Source organism: Mus pahari, chromosome 6 (genome assembly GCF_900095145.1).
Source record: "Mus pahari chromosome 6, PAHARI_EIJ_v1.1, whole genome shotgun sequence".
In the NCBI taxonomy this organism is placed as follows: domain Eukaryota; kingdom Metazoa; phylum Chordata; class Mammalia; order Rodentia; family Muridae; genus Mus; species Mus pahari.
Window position 1 is genome coordinate 35801523 of NC_034595.1, and position 18211 is coordinate 35819733.

The 18211-nt window shown below is 40.5% G+C and overlaps 1 protein-coding gene across 3 annotated transcripts in view; it reads left to right on the forward strand.

Moving 5' to 3' along the window:
• Window positions 1-18211, forward strand: part of Ccdc171 (coiled-coil domain containing 171) — a 317157-nt gene that overhangs the window by 236768 nt on the left and 62178 nt on the right. For all 3 annotated transcript variants that reach the window (XM_029540270.1, XM_029540269.1, XM_029540271.1), the window contains one exon: window positions 3843-3974. In XM_029540270.1, the coding sequence (XP_029396130.1) occupies window positions 3843-3974 (132 nt within the window). The remainder of the gene's footprint in view (window positions 1-3842; window positions 3975-18211) is intronic.

Sequence of the window (18211 nt, forward strand, 5' to 3'; positions counted from 1 at the left end):
CACCCACAGGCTCACCCACAGGCTCACCCACAGGCGCACCCACAGGCGCACCCACAGGCGCACCCACAGGCGCACCCACAGGCTCACCCACAGGCGCACCCACAGGCTCACCCACAGGCGCACCCACAGGCTCACCCACAGGCGCACCCACAGGCTCACCCACAGGTGCACCCACAGGTGCACCCACAGGCACACCCACAGGTGCACCCACAGGGTCACCCACAGGCGCACCCACAGGCTCACCCACAGGCTCACCCACAGGCGCACCCACAGGNGCACCCACAGGCTCACCCACAGGCGCACCCACAGGCTCACCCACAGGTGCACCCACAGGTGCACCCAGCCACAGCAGCACCTTTCTCAGCCGCCATCCCCCCACCCCTGTGACCTCTCTCCCTTGCTGCCCCTCACGGCAGCTTTTTCTCAGCATTGCTATTTCTTTTGCCCAGGCTGGTGCTAGTTATTCATATACTCAGCTTGATGGTTTTACTCTCTTTATCCATCAAGATAAAAGAAATCCTACACAATCCCTTTTCAAGATTTTTTTTTTTAAAAAAAAAACTTTCTATAGTCATTTGAAGAACATTTTTAGAGACCTTTCCAAGTTTCAGTATAGTTTGAAAGTGGGGGGGAAATCTTTCAGAATTGTAGTGGAACTACTTGTGATGCAGTGTCTGTGATTTGTCCTGGGTCACTGTATCTCGGTGGCACCGTCAACCTTCAACTTTTAACGAATTACAAGTATTTCACGTGCAAGTCAAGCGAAGCATGCTAGCACAGTGCTTGTAGAGTGGCAGGATTAGTGGGGCCTAGGCACTAAAGGACAGACTGCCTGCGGGTCTGAAAGTGCTCAAGTTTCAAACACTCAAAGGCTTTATTAGCGAATGTGGGATGTGGCTCTCTGCTCACTGTATGCCAAGCCTCCTGGGGGGCAGGCTGGTACCCAGTGCCCCTTGAGTTAAAGGTGCCCCTGTGCTGGCACTGTTGTGAGTTGCACCTGCATGGAGCTGTCCCCCCTCCATGCCCGTATTAGCAATCTGCTTTTGTACTTTGACATCCAGGAATCCCCTAGTGAATTCTGTCATAGAAAAAAGAGAATCATCAATACCACAGTTAAACCTGACTTTCAAAGCTAATAGTATCTCATTTGGGGGCTCAAATTTAATAAATTTTCTTTGATTCTGGGTGAGTTTTTAAACATCAAACAATGAATTGGCCAGGGTGCAGTAAAATATTTAGATCTATTGACTATGGTTCAGAAGGGTAGAAGGCAAAACACCAGTGGTTTGATGTTGATAAATTCTCAGTACCTTAATCCACATTAATGTTTTCTTTTATCTGAGCGATCACTGGTGACAGAAAAGGAAGGAGGAAGGTACACAGACCCAAGAAAGTTACAACCGGAAGCAGTGGTACTTGTAAAATATAGTTTACTTTGTGCAGTTGAGTTTTCATCCCGACAGAAGACTGGAAAGTACTGTTAGAAATACAGCACACACCATGAATGAGATCCGCAGACAGCACGGAGTGCCCACGCTTCTGTGAGACATTCCCTGCCATTCCGCTCATGTCCACTGACAGAAAAATCTCAGGACTAGTGTGGGAAGACAGGGCTTCTTATTTACACCCATATATTAGCACGAACAATTTAAGATGTCTTTGTTTATGGGTGTTTGCTGGTTTAAGAAAAAAAAACCTACAGTATATGACAATCCGTAAGATGGCTATATTTTATAGACATCTAACTAACTTTATATAGTAGTAAATAATTCCAACAGTTTTACAGGTTGCCCAAGTAGACTAGAAAAAGACAGTTTATTTATTTCACTGACTGATTGAATTATTGGTTGGTTGATTGATTGATTGACTCAGGGTCTTGCTGTACAGTCCAGGTTGATCTTCGTCTTGCTCTGTATCCCAGGCTGGCCTGGCACCTGTGACATGTGTATGTGAGAGAGATCTCTGTGTATTTGCATGTGCACATGTGTTTGCACAGGGGCCTGGAAGCCAGAGGCTGAAATCAGCATCTTTGTTTGTTCCCCCCTCACCCCCACTTTTTGGGTTAGGTTCTCTCACTGAACTCAGAACTCAGAGCTCTGGATTGGTTGAACTAAGTGGCCAGAGAATCCCAAGGCTCCGCCATTCCTACCTCCAGCATGTACCTGGTTTTTGCACAGGTGCTGGGGATCCAAACTCAGGTCCTCGTGCCTGTGTGGTAAGCTCTTTAACCACTGAGCCAAATACCAAAATGGTGTAAGGTAGTTTTATAGTATTTGTTAAATATATGATAGCAAAAAAAAAAAAAAAGATTTAAAAACCTACCCAAACACACAAAATGTTAGAAAATAATTCTGTATGGAAATGGAGAGGAACCTGAGGAAAATAAGGTCCAGAGACAGGCTCAAAGTGGGATCCAGGTCAAGGGGAGGTCCCAAGGCCTGACACTATTACTGAGGCTATGGAGTGCTCCCAAAAAGGGATCTATCGTGACTGCCCTCCAAAAGACTCAACAAGCAGCTGAAAGAATCAGATGCAGATATTTGCACCCAGCCAATGGACAGAAGCAGCTGAGCCCTGTTGTTGAATTAGGGAAGGCTGAAAGAATTTGAGGAGAAGGAGTTTGATCCTGTGGGAGGACCAGCAGTCTTAATTAATCTGGACCCCTGAGATCTTTCAAACATTGGGCCACCAAACAGACAGCATACACCAGCTGATATGAGGCCCCCAACACACATACAGTAGAGGACTNCCAGGTCTGTGTTCATTCAGAGAAGATGCACCTAACCCTCAAGAGACTGGAGGCCCCAGGGAGTTTAGAGGTTCGATGGGATGGAGTTTGGGGGCATCCATGGGGAGACAGGGTGTGGTGGGGAGGAGGTGTGGGATGTGGAGCAGTCGGATGGTGGGAGGGGAGGGGTGGGGGATGGAATATGGAGTGTAAAAAATGAATTACAGATAAAATTAAATTAAAAGAAGAAAACTATTCTTACTCAGCCGACTGATGAAAAGCGAGAACTTTATCTTAAGTGCAAACCTGAGTGCAGAGTTCCGAAGGCTAAATGCTGCAGTTTCTTTGTATTGGCTGTGCGTGTGCTGATTTGTCCAGAAGGTGGCAGTGTGATATCAACTGCGCACAGGCGCTCGGAATTAGAACTCCATCTGGACAAGCTTGTGTCCTTACCTTTCTGAACACTTAAACTCTAGTACAAATGCTACTGATTTTATTTCCGTTATCTTATTTAGAGGTTTTGTGACCAGGCCGGTTTCCATGCGCTTATTGCTAAGACTTAAGTTTAATTAAGTCCTACACTTTTGGAACACTGAGCAGGCCAAACAGACCCTGTACTGGTGTATTTTGAAGTCCGCTTTTGTGTTGAGTGTATTTGTTCTTATTCCAGAGTCTGTGCTAGTGAAGTTTCTTTTCAAAACCCAGTCCCTAGTAACTCTCATGTACAACATGCATGATCTAATGTCAGTTAAACACGCTTTTAAGAGAGTGATAATAGGGGATTGCAGCTTGCTTTTGATTTTGTCCCCCCCCCCCCCATTTTCCGAGTGGAGCTGTGAAGGAATAATTCAAAGCGTCTTGATCAGAAGGCTTCTGTGCCTGTCTCCCCTCTTCATTTCAAGCAGGAGGATGCTTTTTCTTCTTAACATTCTCCCCCAGCACTCTGAATTAGAGATTTATTTGCAACGAAAAATCAATTAGTCCTAAATTTATTCATGGATTTCAGGTCCAGCGATCAATGCAAGTCCACTCAGTGGGCTCAAGGGGACCCAGTTCATCCCAGTTAATGTGTCTGAAGGGGAATTACCATTGATGCTGTTTTTTTTCCCTTTAGGTCAGAGACCAGATCTCACTGTCACGGACTGCAGCAACTAGGAATGACTTCACCCTGCAGCTACCCAAACTGCACCTGGAGACCTTTGCAATGGAGGGGCTCAAGGGTGGGCCAGAGGTGGTAGCATGCCAGGTTAGAGCCTAAATAACATCGCTTGCTACTGAAATGTGTAGAAAAATAAATTGTACTAACTGGAAGAGAATGAAAGCCTTGGAGTATTGTGAATAATTTAGATGAGATGCAAATAAATGTTTTCTATCACGTAGCATAAAAACGTGTTTCTTTAAAGCCAGAACTAGCCTATTAAAATAATGCAGAAAAGCATTTTACAAAGAAAAGTATGTGTTTATGTCAAAGTACAATATTAAAAGACCCACTTTCCTCTCAGTGGAAGCTGGTACGACATTAGGCTGTTAGCTTTTCAAGCCAAAATCTATTTGTTGCTTTTGCTGTTTTAAAATAAGTCACTTTACATCAAGAATTTCAAGAGAGATATCTGAAAATTTTTCATGTTAATTCCAAAAAAAAATCCACATTTTAATTTTAGAAAAACCTAGAGTCCAACTGTATTTTGTATTAAAGAGTCCTTTACCTTTTAATGCTTAGTTTCATAGAGCATTGTGCTACAGTGTGTAACCAGGGCCATTTCATTTTAAAGCTCAAAACATCAACTTATGAAACCTTGACTAACTTTAAGAGTAATTCAGGAAGTTATTTTCAGAAGGATTCATTTTCAAATGTTGTAGCTATCCTGTTCTAGCATGACTGCATTTTGTGATCATATTTCCTTAAAGTTCATATTACGTTGTAAATTGGAAAATACAAAATTCAGCAAATCCTTTATCATTCTCTTAGTGCCCAAAGCCTTCATTTAAAAAACTCATCAGCACTATGGAATCCCAGAAAGCCCGATTTCATAAAAGACTACCCTCATTTAACAGTTCTCTCGATCGCCCAATATAGTCAAAAGGAAATGTTTTTTAAAAACTCGCTTTTAATATTTAAAAGCTTAAAATAATCTTTTTCTTTCTTCAGTTTATGACCATGTGGAATTTTAATTTTGTATGAAATAAGTGTTAGTTCATATGATCTGTATTAACTTTTCAATATTCTACACCCTAATTTATCCTGTTATTTGAGCCCGGGCTATGCTCTGCAAAAAATGTTTATAGCTTTTTAAAAAAAATCTAGAATATATTTATATAACTAGGCATCAAACATTTTTATTTTCTCCTATAGGCTTCACCATTATTTACAAGATTAAATGTGTTTTAACTTTGATTATCAATATTTAGCAATTTATTACAGATATGAATACAATATGATTTGAGATTTTTCCAGTAAGTGTAAAATAATCCTTTCTTTTGTGTCCTTGATTTGCTCTTCCAAGGCTTGCCTCTTGTCAAAATTCACAAACAAAGGCTTTCCCCAAACTAGATTTTGTTGATTTAGAAGGAAACTTATAATAATGACAATAATAACAGTAATAACACTACTTTGGGGGACGAAAACGTGAATTCTCTGTGGTTGTGATATAAGGACTAGCAAGAGAGCCATGCCAGGGACTTTTGTTTAACTCTGCCAATGGTTGCACATGTTGTCATATTCCTCAGTGCTCAGGTAAGTTTTCTGAGGAGATCCATCGGGCGCATTGTAGTTTAGTAATAAACAGGTAGTTAGGAGATTAGGAAACAATAAAATTGGTGCTGCGACTGCTGTTGCTGCAACCGCTGCCACTGCTGCCTCCGCTACCGCCGCTGCTGATGGCAGCTTCCAGCTTCCATTTCAGGGAACTTTCCATGTCCCAGCCCCTGTCAACTCACAGAGCTCTCTAATGGGACTGTCAAACAAGTGGCAGTATCTCCATTTTAAAACTGGAAAACAGCACCCACAGCAGGCAATTCTCCTCAGATCAGAATGTAGTAGATGGTAGAACAAATTTAAGTCTCCAAGTAGCTGACTGCAGAGCCAAAGTGGTCAGTCCGACACTGAGGAGTTAAACAGCCTGTGTTAACGGAGAAAACTTCCGTTTTCATACCGTTTAGAAGATATTCATTATACATCTGCGTGGGCCATAGCTTATGCTATATCATAGACAAATTCACAGATACATTTTCCTGTTCAGTCACCAGATAATATGAAAAATGTACTTTCAACTTTGTACAGGATAATGTGTGTGCTCACTATAGTTCCATATTTTTAGGAATTTGTATTTTAAAAATTTATAATTGGCACATAGTAATTGTGTATACTTGTGTAGTACAATATTTTCATGCATATATGCAATAAGTAACAGCAAGTAACGATCAAATAAGAACAATTAGGAGCATGTCATTACCTCAGACCCTACTGCTTGTGTTGGGAACATCAGAATCCTTTCTTCTAGTGATTTGGATGTACATAGCGAACTACTAGAAACTCCATCCACTACCCCATGCTACAGAACTCTGGCACCCACTCCTCTTAACTTCCCAGGTCTGGCGAAAATCACTCTTCCCTCTCCACCAAAAGCATCTCATTTAACTGCCACACAGGAGTGAAAACATGTGGCTTTGGCTGGCTGTGCCCGACTTCCCTCACTGAACATAATGCCCGCCAGGTTCATCTGTGTTGCCAGGACATTAACCCTTTCTATTTATGAGTGTTATTATTGACAGGATATTGCATTTAGTTGGCTAACAATATCATGTATATAAACTATACGGTTGATCCATTTATTTGCTGTGGAACCCTAGGTTGATTCTGTATCTTCACTTTTCTGAATAGTGTTAGAAAAAAAATTAGAACACAGGTATATTTTCGATGTACCAGTGTAGAAATGCTAGCTTTGTGCCCCGGGTTCTGTTTTACAAAGTGGGATGTAGTGGTTTTCCAGGCCTGTAACAGAGGTGAAGGAGGCAGCGAACAGAGTGCGTGGCGGAAGCAGGCAGGGCCGGTGACGTCATCCCATCCTGCTGAAGCCCCGCGAGTGTGAGGGAGCAACAGGCACTCCTTTCACTGCTATAAGGTGTTTATATGTTTCATTTCGAGGAATGGTTACTTTAGGATCCTTTCTTCATAGTTTCTTCCAGAGCCTTAAGCACTTTCCCAAATACAGTCTGCCTTAACTTCCTGTTTACTTTATATGTCAGGTGATCTTTCCAGGGGGGTCATGGTCCCAGTTTAAGACCATGTTTTCATATTCCAATTAATAGCCTCTCAAGCTTTTACTGTAATGCTGAGAAAAATCAAACCCTACAGACCAAAGCTTTAACAGAAATGGCCAGCATGAATGCAGAGGACCCGGTGATGAAAACATTCTGCTCAGACTCTATGAAGGCAATTCCTGATCTTTATCGTCTTACACTCCCAAGGATGTCTTTAAAGTAACTTTGATCTGTAATGCTGGTAATATCTAGCGAATATTGACAAGTGACCAATAAATATTTGACTCCGTTACCATTCAGTGATAAGAAGCAGACAGACATTAAACGCCAACAGTAGCTGACGTGTGATGAAGTGTTTGCTGTGTGCGGCACAGCCTTGCTGAATCTCTTCAGGGTCTGTAAGTGGCCAGCTCTCTGTCTTAGCGTGCTGCCCGCGAGCAATGGGTTCTGTTTTAGGAGAGGCTGAAGTCCATCGAGAGAGAGGAAAGAAGATGTTAATAGACCAGATATCTAATGAGCAGCATCACCAGGCCTCTCTGCTCTTCGTCATGCATGCCGTATACTTTCTGCAAAGCATTGTTCACCTGCTTGTGCGGGTTTGTACTTTAAGATGACAAAAGTAGAGAAAGAATTGAAGTAGGGTCTTCCTATAAAGTGCAATTTCATTTGTGTAGAAAACATAGAGGAGTAGAAATCCAGAAGAGGGCTAACTAACTACATTTCATGACTTTTCTAGTTTGGTCCCTTCATCTCTAGAAAGAAGAGCCGACGCCCTAACTCTGCATTAGTATGATGGCCGAGTGGGCTCCCCCACCGCCACTCCTGGGTGGTAACAGATAGTGTAGCTACGGAGAATTCGGCAGGTCTCCGCAGACAGGAAAGCCTTGTTGATGGCTGCAGCCTCAGAGCTCAGAGTCCAGGAAGCTCACAGTACACATGGGTGAAGGAATTCCAGGCGCTTGCCAGGGTCCCCAGGACTCGGCTTCTGTCACAGTTGTGTGTGCTCCTAAATGACTTGGTTCTCGTGTCATATCTCTAGGCTAATACTGTATAGAAACTGTGAATCTTTCCATCTGTCTAATGAAACTGTTTTAAGACTTAGTGTATAATAACTACCTCTGGAAATGTAGTCCATTTTATAAATATGTGCTTACGAGTACTTCATTAGCGAGTCTTCATTTGAAACCTCTTATTTATAAAGACTTTCAAGCAGTCCCTGTGAATGCAGTAGTGCTCTAATTGCTCCTAAACCAGAATGTCATAGCAGGCCTTTCTCATAGCAGGGGTTTGGCTCATGACTTTCAGGATACCATTATTTTTACATTCCTTTGAGATACTGTTTAAATTGATATTGATAAAGAACATTCTGAAGGAAACCTTTTAAATTTTTTTTTTTATTTGAAGAAGGGTGGAATAAATGGTATCCAGACCTAACCTGCCCGAGAATAAACTAGCTGCAGTTATCTGTGGTGCGACGGGCTCTCTCGTCGCAGTTAGTGCTGCAACCCGCTAATTGCTCTGCAAGAAACTTTGGCGTTTTTTGGCATTCTTAGAAATTAAGAGTTGTTAGACAATTTCATTTATAAGACTGAGCCATCTTGATACTTTTCTCTTCGTGTCATCCCATCTGCATACATGAATTTTCAGAGAGCTATTACCTTTTTAAACATGAAAACGAGCCATGTCGAGTGAAAATCGTGTTAAATATAACAAGCACTACTTTTTAAAATAAAAATATTTCGGATTAAACATTTTATTGTCCCCAGTTCATGAGTTTTATGACATACATTGTAATCTTATAACAGTATTATATGCCTGCATATATAGTGACATTTGTCCCAAATAATATAATTTGTTAGAAAAATTTGATAACATCAAATGATGGGTTTTTAAAACAATTAGGAGAGCTGTACATGATCCTGACAAAAATTACACCCTAATGAATCTAAAAGAAAATTAAGATCACCTGATATTTGGCATTTCCATATGTAAACCATAACAAGGGCATACATGCTATTTTGTAAGCACTATTTTTAACCCGGCAACACTTAGTTCCCTTTTTGTTTCAGTTTTACAAGGTTGTATGCTACCCGCTTCCTTTAGGTTTTCTGTTTTATCTCAAATGGTTTGTTATGATAAGTCACCTTTCTTTAACTTCACTGATAAAATGTAGTCTTGCACACCACTAACCAGAAACTGTCTGCTAAACACTGCTCAGTTTATGCTTTAAGAAATATTTAATGCATGTGACGCTTTGCTCCTTACTGTGTGGGTTGTTGTTCAGATCGGAGGTTTAATCCCCCACATTCCCACTGGGACATTTCATCTGTCCTTATCTTTTGAAAGAAAAAAAAATTGACATATGAGAGCGAAGAATGGGATCACTGTAGCTTCTGCTGCAGTTTTGCAGACCCCCATAGCTCTGTGCTTGCTGCGCAGGCCCTTCCTGAATTATGTCATGTGCGGGAGCGAATGGTATCAGCGCCCCGACCTAGCACTGCTTGATGCTAGGAGTGCTTTGAAATGGGTATGATTCACAAAGTAATCTTCCTAATTGTGTCATTTCTTTTCTTAAAGAAAAAATAATTAGGAAGAAGTTAAACTCTAAGCAGAGTGGATATATGAAAGGAAATGCGAGGAGGCATGTGCCCCACTGTGGAGCTGATTGAAGCCTGCTTTCTGAACTCAGGTTGCATGTAACAGGAAGTTTCACTCCTTTGTTCAACCACTGTCCTTCTCATGGGACACAGCTTTATCCTTTGGAAAGAGTAAATGTGGTTACTGTTCTTGGGGAGTCAACAGGGCTACTGGGCTTCTATCCCACAGTCACCATTTTCCAGAGTTCTTAGCACTTCCTTCTTCCAGAGTATCAATTTCTTCTTCTGTGCAATGGATTCTTGTTCTGGTCCTTCTTAGGGTGATTTTGAGGCACATTTGGCATGTCTGAAATGGTTTTCTTTAATATTTGGTTTATGTTCCTGGGTCAGGTATAAGATGCCTCAGTGTCCAAATGTGGTTAAGATGCTCTTATCCGACATAAGCAAAGAAACCAGACTGTGGGGATTGGCAGCTGCGAGGTTGCAGTTTGCTGTTTATCGCTGAATATGCTACAACATCATGTTGACTAGGATGGCAGTCAGTTTCATAACAGCATGGTATTTGGATAGGATAGAATAATCCCATTTTCTAGGGAGCAGGGCATGAAGGTATTAGATCATGTGGAGAATCAAAATCCCTGGCTCGGGGTCCTGGCTCTGTAACCTAACCACCATGGCAAGTCTGTGAGCATCACTGAGCTTCCATTCTCCCTTTGGGAAGGTGATGAAGCCTGTCTTGCTTTGGCTCCCAGGGCCGTGGGAAGATGGATGATGGGATGACGTGCACATGAAGGGGCTTTCCACGTCAGGAAGTGCTGTGTGCACAGAACCTAAGGTAGATGGAGCAGGTAAAGGTCTGGGTGAGAGACAGTGACCTGAGTACATGGAGTAATATTCTAGTGATTTACTTTTGGTACTTTTCGATTGAGAACATGATCACATGTGCCTTCAAAAGGATAAAATATTCATCAACTGCAGTGTTTCACTCTAGCATAGTCTAAAGTCACAGCCAAGACGTAGCTGGGTATGCACAGCAGACACTTCTGTCTTTACTGTGAGAATTTCCGCCATTATCACTCTTTGCCTATATTCTTTCAACCCTTCTTTGTTACTGCTGTGTGTGCGACTTGCAACTTACATTGTTTTGGTTTGGATTTTGCATTCCAGTTCTGTGGAACAGTGGTGATATTTTTCTATGTGTGAAATATTTGATAGGCACTTAGCCAGAAAGAAAAAGGACAAAATGAAAAGCACAGATTTTTTTTTAATTGTTTTATTTTTTTATGCTGCACTTTTGAATTGTAGGCAATCCTGACAGAGAAACTAAGGGAGGATGCCATCCTGGCCATTAATGTAAAAAGCCCCAAACTAAACCCTAAACTTGAGCCTTTCTCTTTTTTCCCCCTCATTTCTGAAGCCAATTTTAAGTCTAAGTGTAACCTTACCAGCTAATACCTTTTGTGGCCTATTATTAAGACACTGAAGGCCGTGAGCACTTGAACTCTCAAGTGCTACATCCAGAATTGCTCTTCATTTTATCTTCCCGTCTGATGGACTGCGTAGGTGAAGACCTGGAGCAGGAAGGGTTACCTGCAAATTGAGTGAGTTTATTATGGCCTAGTGATTTGCTGATTGATTTCATTTGCTGTCAGTTAAGGCTCTCTTAATGTCAGTTTTTTTTGCATAATGCCTTGAAATAAAGACTGATGAAGTTCTTCAGATTGATGGCGCTTATATAAACTGACCCTGATTTGCCCTATTCTCCATGACAATTTAAGTGACAGCAGTTAGAGGAAATACAGCAATGAATATGCAACTTAAGGGCGGAGGGAGGTGCAGTAAATCACTCGGTCTAAAGCTCCGCACAGAAGCCATCTTTTCAGGAATTTCACAAATGCCTTAAGTTTTCTGAAGCAGGGCATAGCTCTTAAATATATCTGAACATGATATATGTTTGAATTGAAGGGAGAAACTAAACATGATCCTGAATTTTCCCACAGTGGTAAATGTTTCTCTCTTCACTTATTAAACACGGAGTTGCCAGAATCTCAGCTTAAATAGTTATTATGGATACATACATGCAAAAGAATAAAATTGGAGCTGAGAGCTCAGTTGGTAAAATGCTTGCGAGAGGACCTGAATCTGATCCACATCAAAGAGCTGGGCTTGAAGCTACATACTTGTCATCCCGGCACTGGAAAGGCAGAAGCAAGTGGATCCCTGCCACCTGCAGGTGCTTATGCACCCACAAATGCCTGCACAACAATAAAGAATAAAATGCACCTTTGTCTTATGTCATAGGAAAAAAAAATCAACCCCAAACGGTCATCTACATTAAACTTGAAAACCCTAGAGGAGAAGTTTTAGAAAAAAGTAGAAAACCTCCTTGACACCAGACCAGGTAGTTACGTTTTGAGAATGTTGCAAGAGCAGAGGCAACAAGTATAAAAATAAATAAGTGGGACTCGCAAAGAAAAGGGCTTCCTAGGGGCTGTAGAGAAGGCTCAGAGTTTAAGAGCATTTACTATTCTTGAGGAGGACCTTGGTCTCAGTTCACAGAACCTACATGGCAACTCACAGCTGCCTGTAACTCCAGTTTTAGGAGATCTGGCTCCTTCTTCTGACCTTCATAGGCACACATCTGGTACACACATATTCATACATACATACATACATACATACACACACATACATGCATCCATACGCACACACACACACATATATACATCCAGCTAAACACTCATAATAAATCTTTTAAACTTTATTCTTTGATGATTTCATAAAAATACACAATGTATTTGAAGCGTATCCACCCTCAGTTCTTCCCTCTGCTCCCTGCGCACTCTTGTTATAGAACTACCATATAGCAGATTCCTGCTACAAATTTCTGTGTCAGACATTCTCTGCTGTGCTGAATACTTGAAATCATTTTAAATGAGAACAGATGTATTTTGGGTAGATGTTGGTACAAAATTTTGAGGTCTATCTCTAGTAATGTATAAACCAGCTATGGTGGCACAGGCCTGGAATCCTAGCACCCAGGAGTTGGACACAGGAGAGTTAGTAGTTTGAGGTCATTTTTGGCTACTTATTGAGTTCAAAGCGAGCCGAGAGAGAGAGAGAGAGAGAGAGAGAGAGAGAGAGAGAGAGAGAGAGAGAGACTTTCAAAAATTTTGTTTCTGAGTGTTGATATTTATAGAGAAATACTTTGTATAGTGATACCATAAACTTCCTGTTGCAGCACTTCAGATGGTAGATATGTCTGCATGCCTCTCTTTTACTGTTAAGATTTTTTATTATGTCCAGGTGTTCTAACCCCTAATTCATCTGTCATAAAGCATCCCATTAGCTATCTAACCTAAATGAGTTTAGAAGCTCTTGCCCATAGTTGTTTAGACTCTTTCACTAGAGGTTGTAACATTCTGATAGTGTAGTTCTAGCATTCCCACTCACTAGACTTCTTTTATGAAAGACTTTGTCTCCTTGTAAATGTAACATTTGTTTTCCAGATGTAATTGTCTTGGAGACTTACTGCTCAATAAGCTCACCGTTTCTAGCTCATTCTGAGCTCTGACTAGCTAGTTCAACTCAGCTGTTTTGTCTCAAATGCCTCTCCAAGCTGACTGACTTAAACTGGCTTCTCTCATCTTCTGACTGAATTGTTCTGCTTGGCCTCAAAACTAACTCTGGCAATCTGTTCTAGTCTTCTGGCTCCTTCTCATTCTCTGGCTCTTCTGTTTTCACCTGCAGCCTCTTTCTGTAAAATTGCCCTCTCCTCTCTCTCTTTGTTCCCTCTCCTGTTATCATGAGAGTTGGGCATATCCTATCTCTGACTCATTCTGCCAAATCTTTCTTTGATTTATCACTTTGTATGCCTTTAAATTAAAAATCACTTTCAAACATTACTGCTCCCTTCTACAAACTAACTTTACCTACATTGGGATTAAAAGTGTGTACTAAGGGCGTGTCTATATTCCAGCCAGATCATACTTTAATTCAGGGCATGTCTGTATTCCATCTGGATCATATCTTTGGATGTGATCCCTTGTCATAGCAGCCATATTGCCAAATTAAAATTCCTCTACATATTCTCATCTTTCTGGTTACCCCAAGATGCTAATTATAAAATAACTACAAATAATGGGTTATAAAATAATAAATCTTCAAAAATTCTGCAAGGCTAACAATCAACAAAATGAAAAGGCAACATATGTAAGGGGAGAAAATATAAACCTCTATATAATGAGACATTAATGTTTAAATATAAAAGAAGCACGAAATAACTATGTAACATAAAACCTGGTAACCCAATTTAAACATGTCCAAAGGCCTGAATGTATATTTCCCCAGAGAACACATACAGTGGCTAATAGATGTATAAAAAATTGTTCAGTATAACTAATCACCAGATTTGATAAAAATCAAACCACACAGTGTTCCTCACAACTCTCAGAATGAATGTTATCAAAAAAATTACAAACTTGATTAGGAATGTAAGGAACACATCTCAACTGAGTAAAGGTTATATACAAGAAGCCAGGAGCCATCATCATACAAAATGGGGGAAAATCTCAAAGCATTTCCATTAAATTAGGAACAAGACAAAGGCCTGTTTCCCACTCATGCTCAATAGACTCTTGACATCATAGACACAGAAATAAGAGAAGGAAACAGGGATACAGATAGGAAAGAAGAAATCAAAGTATCATATGTAGATGATGTGATTCTGTGTCACATGAGACCCAGAACACACTTGGTATTTTCTTCTTCTTCTTCTTTTTTTAATTAGATATTTTCTTTATTTACATTTCAAATGTTTTCCCCTTTCCATGTCTCCCCCAACCCTGCTATCCCATTCCTCCTCTCCCCCTGCTTCTATGAGGGTGTTCCCCTACCCACCCACCCGCTCCCTCCTCCCCACCCTCGCATTCCCCTACACTGGGGCATCGAGCCTTCTTCTCCCATTGATACCCAATAAGGCCATCCTTTGCTACATATGCAGCTGGAGCCATGGGTCTGTCCCTCCATGTGTATTCTTTGGTTGGTGGTTTAGTCCCTGGGAGCTCTGGTTAGTTGATATTGTTCCTCCTCCTATGGGTTGCAAACCCCTTCAACTCCTTCAGTCCTTTCTCTAACTCCACCATTGGACTGGTTAACAACTTTAATCAAAGTGACACAATAGGACATTAACATATAAGAATCAAGTAGCCTTCATGAATACCATTAGCATGCATGTTGAGGAAGGAACTAGGAAAAGAATCTTGTTCAAAACTGCCTAAAAAATTCCATGGAAGACTCTAACCAAAGCAGTGGAAAGGCCTCACAATAAAAGACTTCAAATGAAGAAACTGAAGATGCTAGAAGATGGAAGGGCTCCCATGTTTATAGATTGGAAGCATTGTGCAAATGTGTGCTTTACAAACTTAATCTCTATCAAAACTCCAGTGTTACCGCTGTGTGTGGTGGCACACCTATCCCAGCATTTGAGATGCAGATCTAGGTAGATCTCTGTGATTTTAAGGGTGGCTTGGTTTACATAGTGCGTACCAGGCCAGCAAGGGGCTACATAGAGAGTCTATGTTTCAAAACTTAAAAACCAGTTTTGTTTTTTTTAAAAGACTGGAGAGATGGATCAGTGGTTAAGAGCCCCTGAGTTCAGTTGCCAGCACCCATGTAAGGCAGCTTACTACAATTTATAGTTCCAAGTTCATGGTATATGATACCTCTGGCTTCATACACATGTGGACACACACACATACATACACACACACACACACATCTACACATAGTGAAAAATAATGAAAATAAGTTTTTAAAATGCCAATGCTATTCCTTTATAGAAATAGAAAACATCATGTGGAAGCAGAAAAGACCCTGGATGGGCAAAGCAATCCTAACAGGGGGTGGGGGGAAGCATGATGAATGTATGACCATATCTGATGTCAAATTATACTACAGAACAAGACATAATAACAAATCAGCATGGTATTAGCACAAACATAGTCATGTAGGTCATCAAATGAGCAAAGGAACTGCTTATACGTCCATACAGCTATAGCTACTTGATTTTTAACCAAGGTGCCCAACCCACACACTCACTGGAGATAGGACAGCCTCTTCAGTAAATAGTTCTGGGAAAACTGGATATGATAGTGTATTGTATCCATCCCTCTGTACAACAACCTCCCCCCCCCCCAGCTCAAATGGTTCAACAATATTAGTGTGAGAGATGGAACTGTTAGGGAAAGTCCTCGAGTAGGACATTACGCATGGTACTAGGTTGCTCAGGAAATAAGGCCACAACTGATAAATGGGACCTCATGAAATTAAAAGGCTTCTACATAGCAAAGGAAAGAGTTAATTGAATGAAGAGACATCTTTCATAATGAAAGAATATATTTTCTAGTTATATACACATTGGAAGATTAATATCTAGAATATACAAAGAAATAAAAAAGAACAAAAACATAACAGCCTATTAAATTGACCAATATAGTGGACAGCACTCAAAATACAAATGGTCAACAAACATTTGTTCAACTTCTTTAGCAACCAGAGAAATGCAAAGTAGAAGTAAGTTGAGATTTTACCTTACAAGGATCAGAATTGGAGTCATCAGGAAAACTGGGGACAGGAGAAGGAGATGAATTGTGAAAATGGTTGCCAAGCAAGCATGAGGACTGGGTGTGATTCCCCAGAGCTCGTGGTAAAACCCAACTGCAGTGGCACATACTTGTAATCCCAGCGCTGGAGACTGGGGACCCCTGGGGCTAGTTTGCCAGCAACTAGGCAATGTCTGAGCTCTAGTCTAATAGACCCCCTATTTCAAAATTGTTCCTTTGATGCGATGTCCAAGGCTTCCCTCTGTCCTCTACATGCATATGCACACACATGAACATACCCTCATGTTCATACATTTCATCCATTTATTTTAAAAGTAAAAGTAAAAAATACTTTTAATAAATTGGTTTTTAATTTTCTTAAAAAATAATACCAATACCAACAACATATACATATATGTATGTGTATATACATATGTATATACATATGTGTATATACATGTGCATATAATTACATACATATATGTATATACATATGTGTATATACATGTGCATATAATTCTCGTCATCCACCACCTCTGGCCTATAATAATCTTTCTGCCCGCCTTTCTACTCCGACCCTCAAACCCTGAGGTGGGAGGGATGTCTGCTTAAGGCTGAGCCTTCTGCTGTTTCTTATTCTTTGCCTATTGGCCAGTGTGGGGTTCTATGATAATTACTGTCTACCACAAAAAGAGGTGTGATGGAGGTTGAGAGGTTCACTGATAATAAATGTAGCAGTAAGAAATTAGGAGTTATTATGTGTCCATTTAGCAGAGTAATAGTAGTGTGCTTTCCCCTAGGGCCTTTGACCTATCTAGCTAACAGGCTTTCCTGCATATTGACAATGCTAGGTTCTATCTCATGTGGCATGCCCCAAATCCTAGTTTAAAAAGTGATTGGTCACTGCCGTACCATTCTTGCCACTATTGCCCTAGTAGCTCTATCTTGCCAGGCAGAGACTCATAGCTGGGTGAGACTGATTGCTTTTTGACTCTGGTAGTGTTCATAGCACCTTCCAGGACAATAAATGCTAGTCCATAGGAGTGAAACTTCTAATTTAGTACAAGCTAGGTTTATCTATGTGTTGTGACTCATGCGAGTAGAGGAAGGTGTATGGGGAGGGGTAAGTAACACTAAAGGCCTTTTGAAAAGCCTCATGAAAACTTGTGTGTGTGTGAGTGTGTGTCTGTGTCTGTCTGTCTGTGTGTAGTTTAAATGGACTTACCTTTTAAAGGAGAGAGGGGCAATACCCCAACTAGATGTCATATGCTACCAAAACAACAGCAACAAAAACAACAACAAGGAGTATCAGTATCAGGAATGGGTTACCTTGGTTTGATTGGTTGGCCAATAGGACCCCATAGACCTCTCAAATGTTATAAGCCATCAACAATACTATTGGTTAATGTCCAGAACTTGTTGGTAAGACCTTATTTGTTGATTTATATCTCATTTAAAACTAGGTAAATATCATTTAGCTATTTAATCATGAATTATTAAGTGATTTAGTACAATCATTTTGCTTCATATGTGAATTTGCATATACTTCACTGAACCACACTCCTGGAAAAATGATTATGTATATCAAGTCATATATATATATATATATATATATATATATATATTTTTTTTTTTTTAAAGACAAGAGTTATTTTCATCCCTCAGGCCTATAACCTCACATCAAAAATTCCATGTGTCAGATACTCTCAAAACTGTATGGGCAAAAATATCTGAATAATTACATTAGATAAAATATGATAATAAAGATACTTAGATTATCTCTTTTCAGATTTTTCTCCAAAACTAATGCTGACCAGGTTTTAGAGTTTTTAATTGAGAATGCTGCCCTATTTCCTGATATGTATTATTTACTATATGGTGTATTCTCATATTCCCAAACTGAGAACTCCTGAACTATGGAGTATACTGGCTGCAAGGACATTGCGTGAGGCATCGTAGGAAGGGAACTCAGACTGTAGAACAGACTCCACATGGTGGCTCACATTACTGTTTCAGTCTCTACT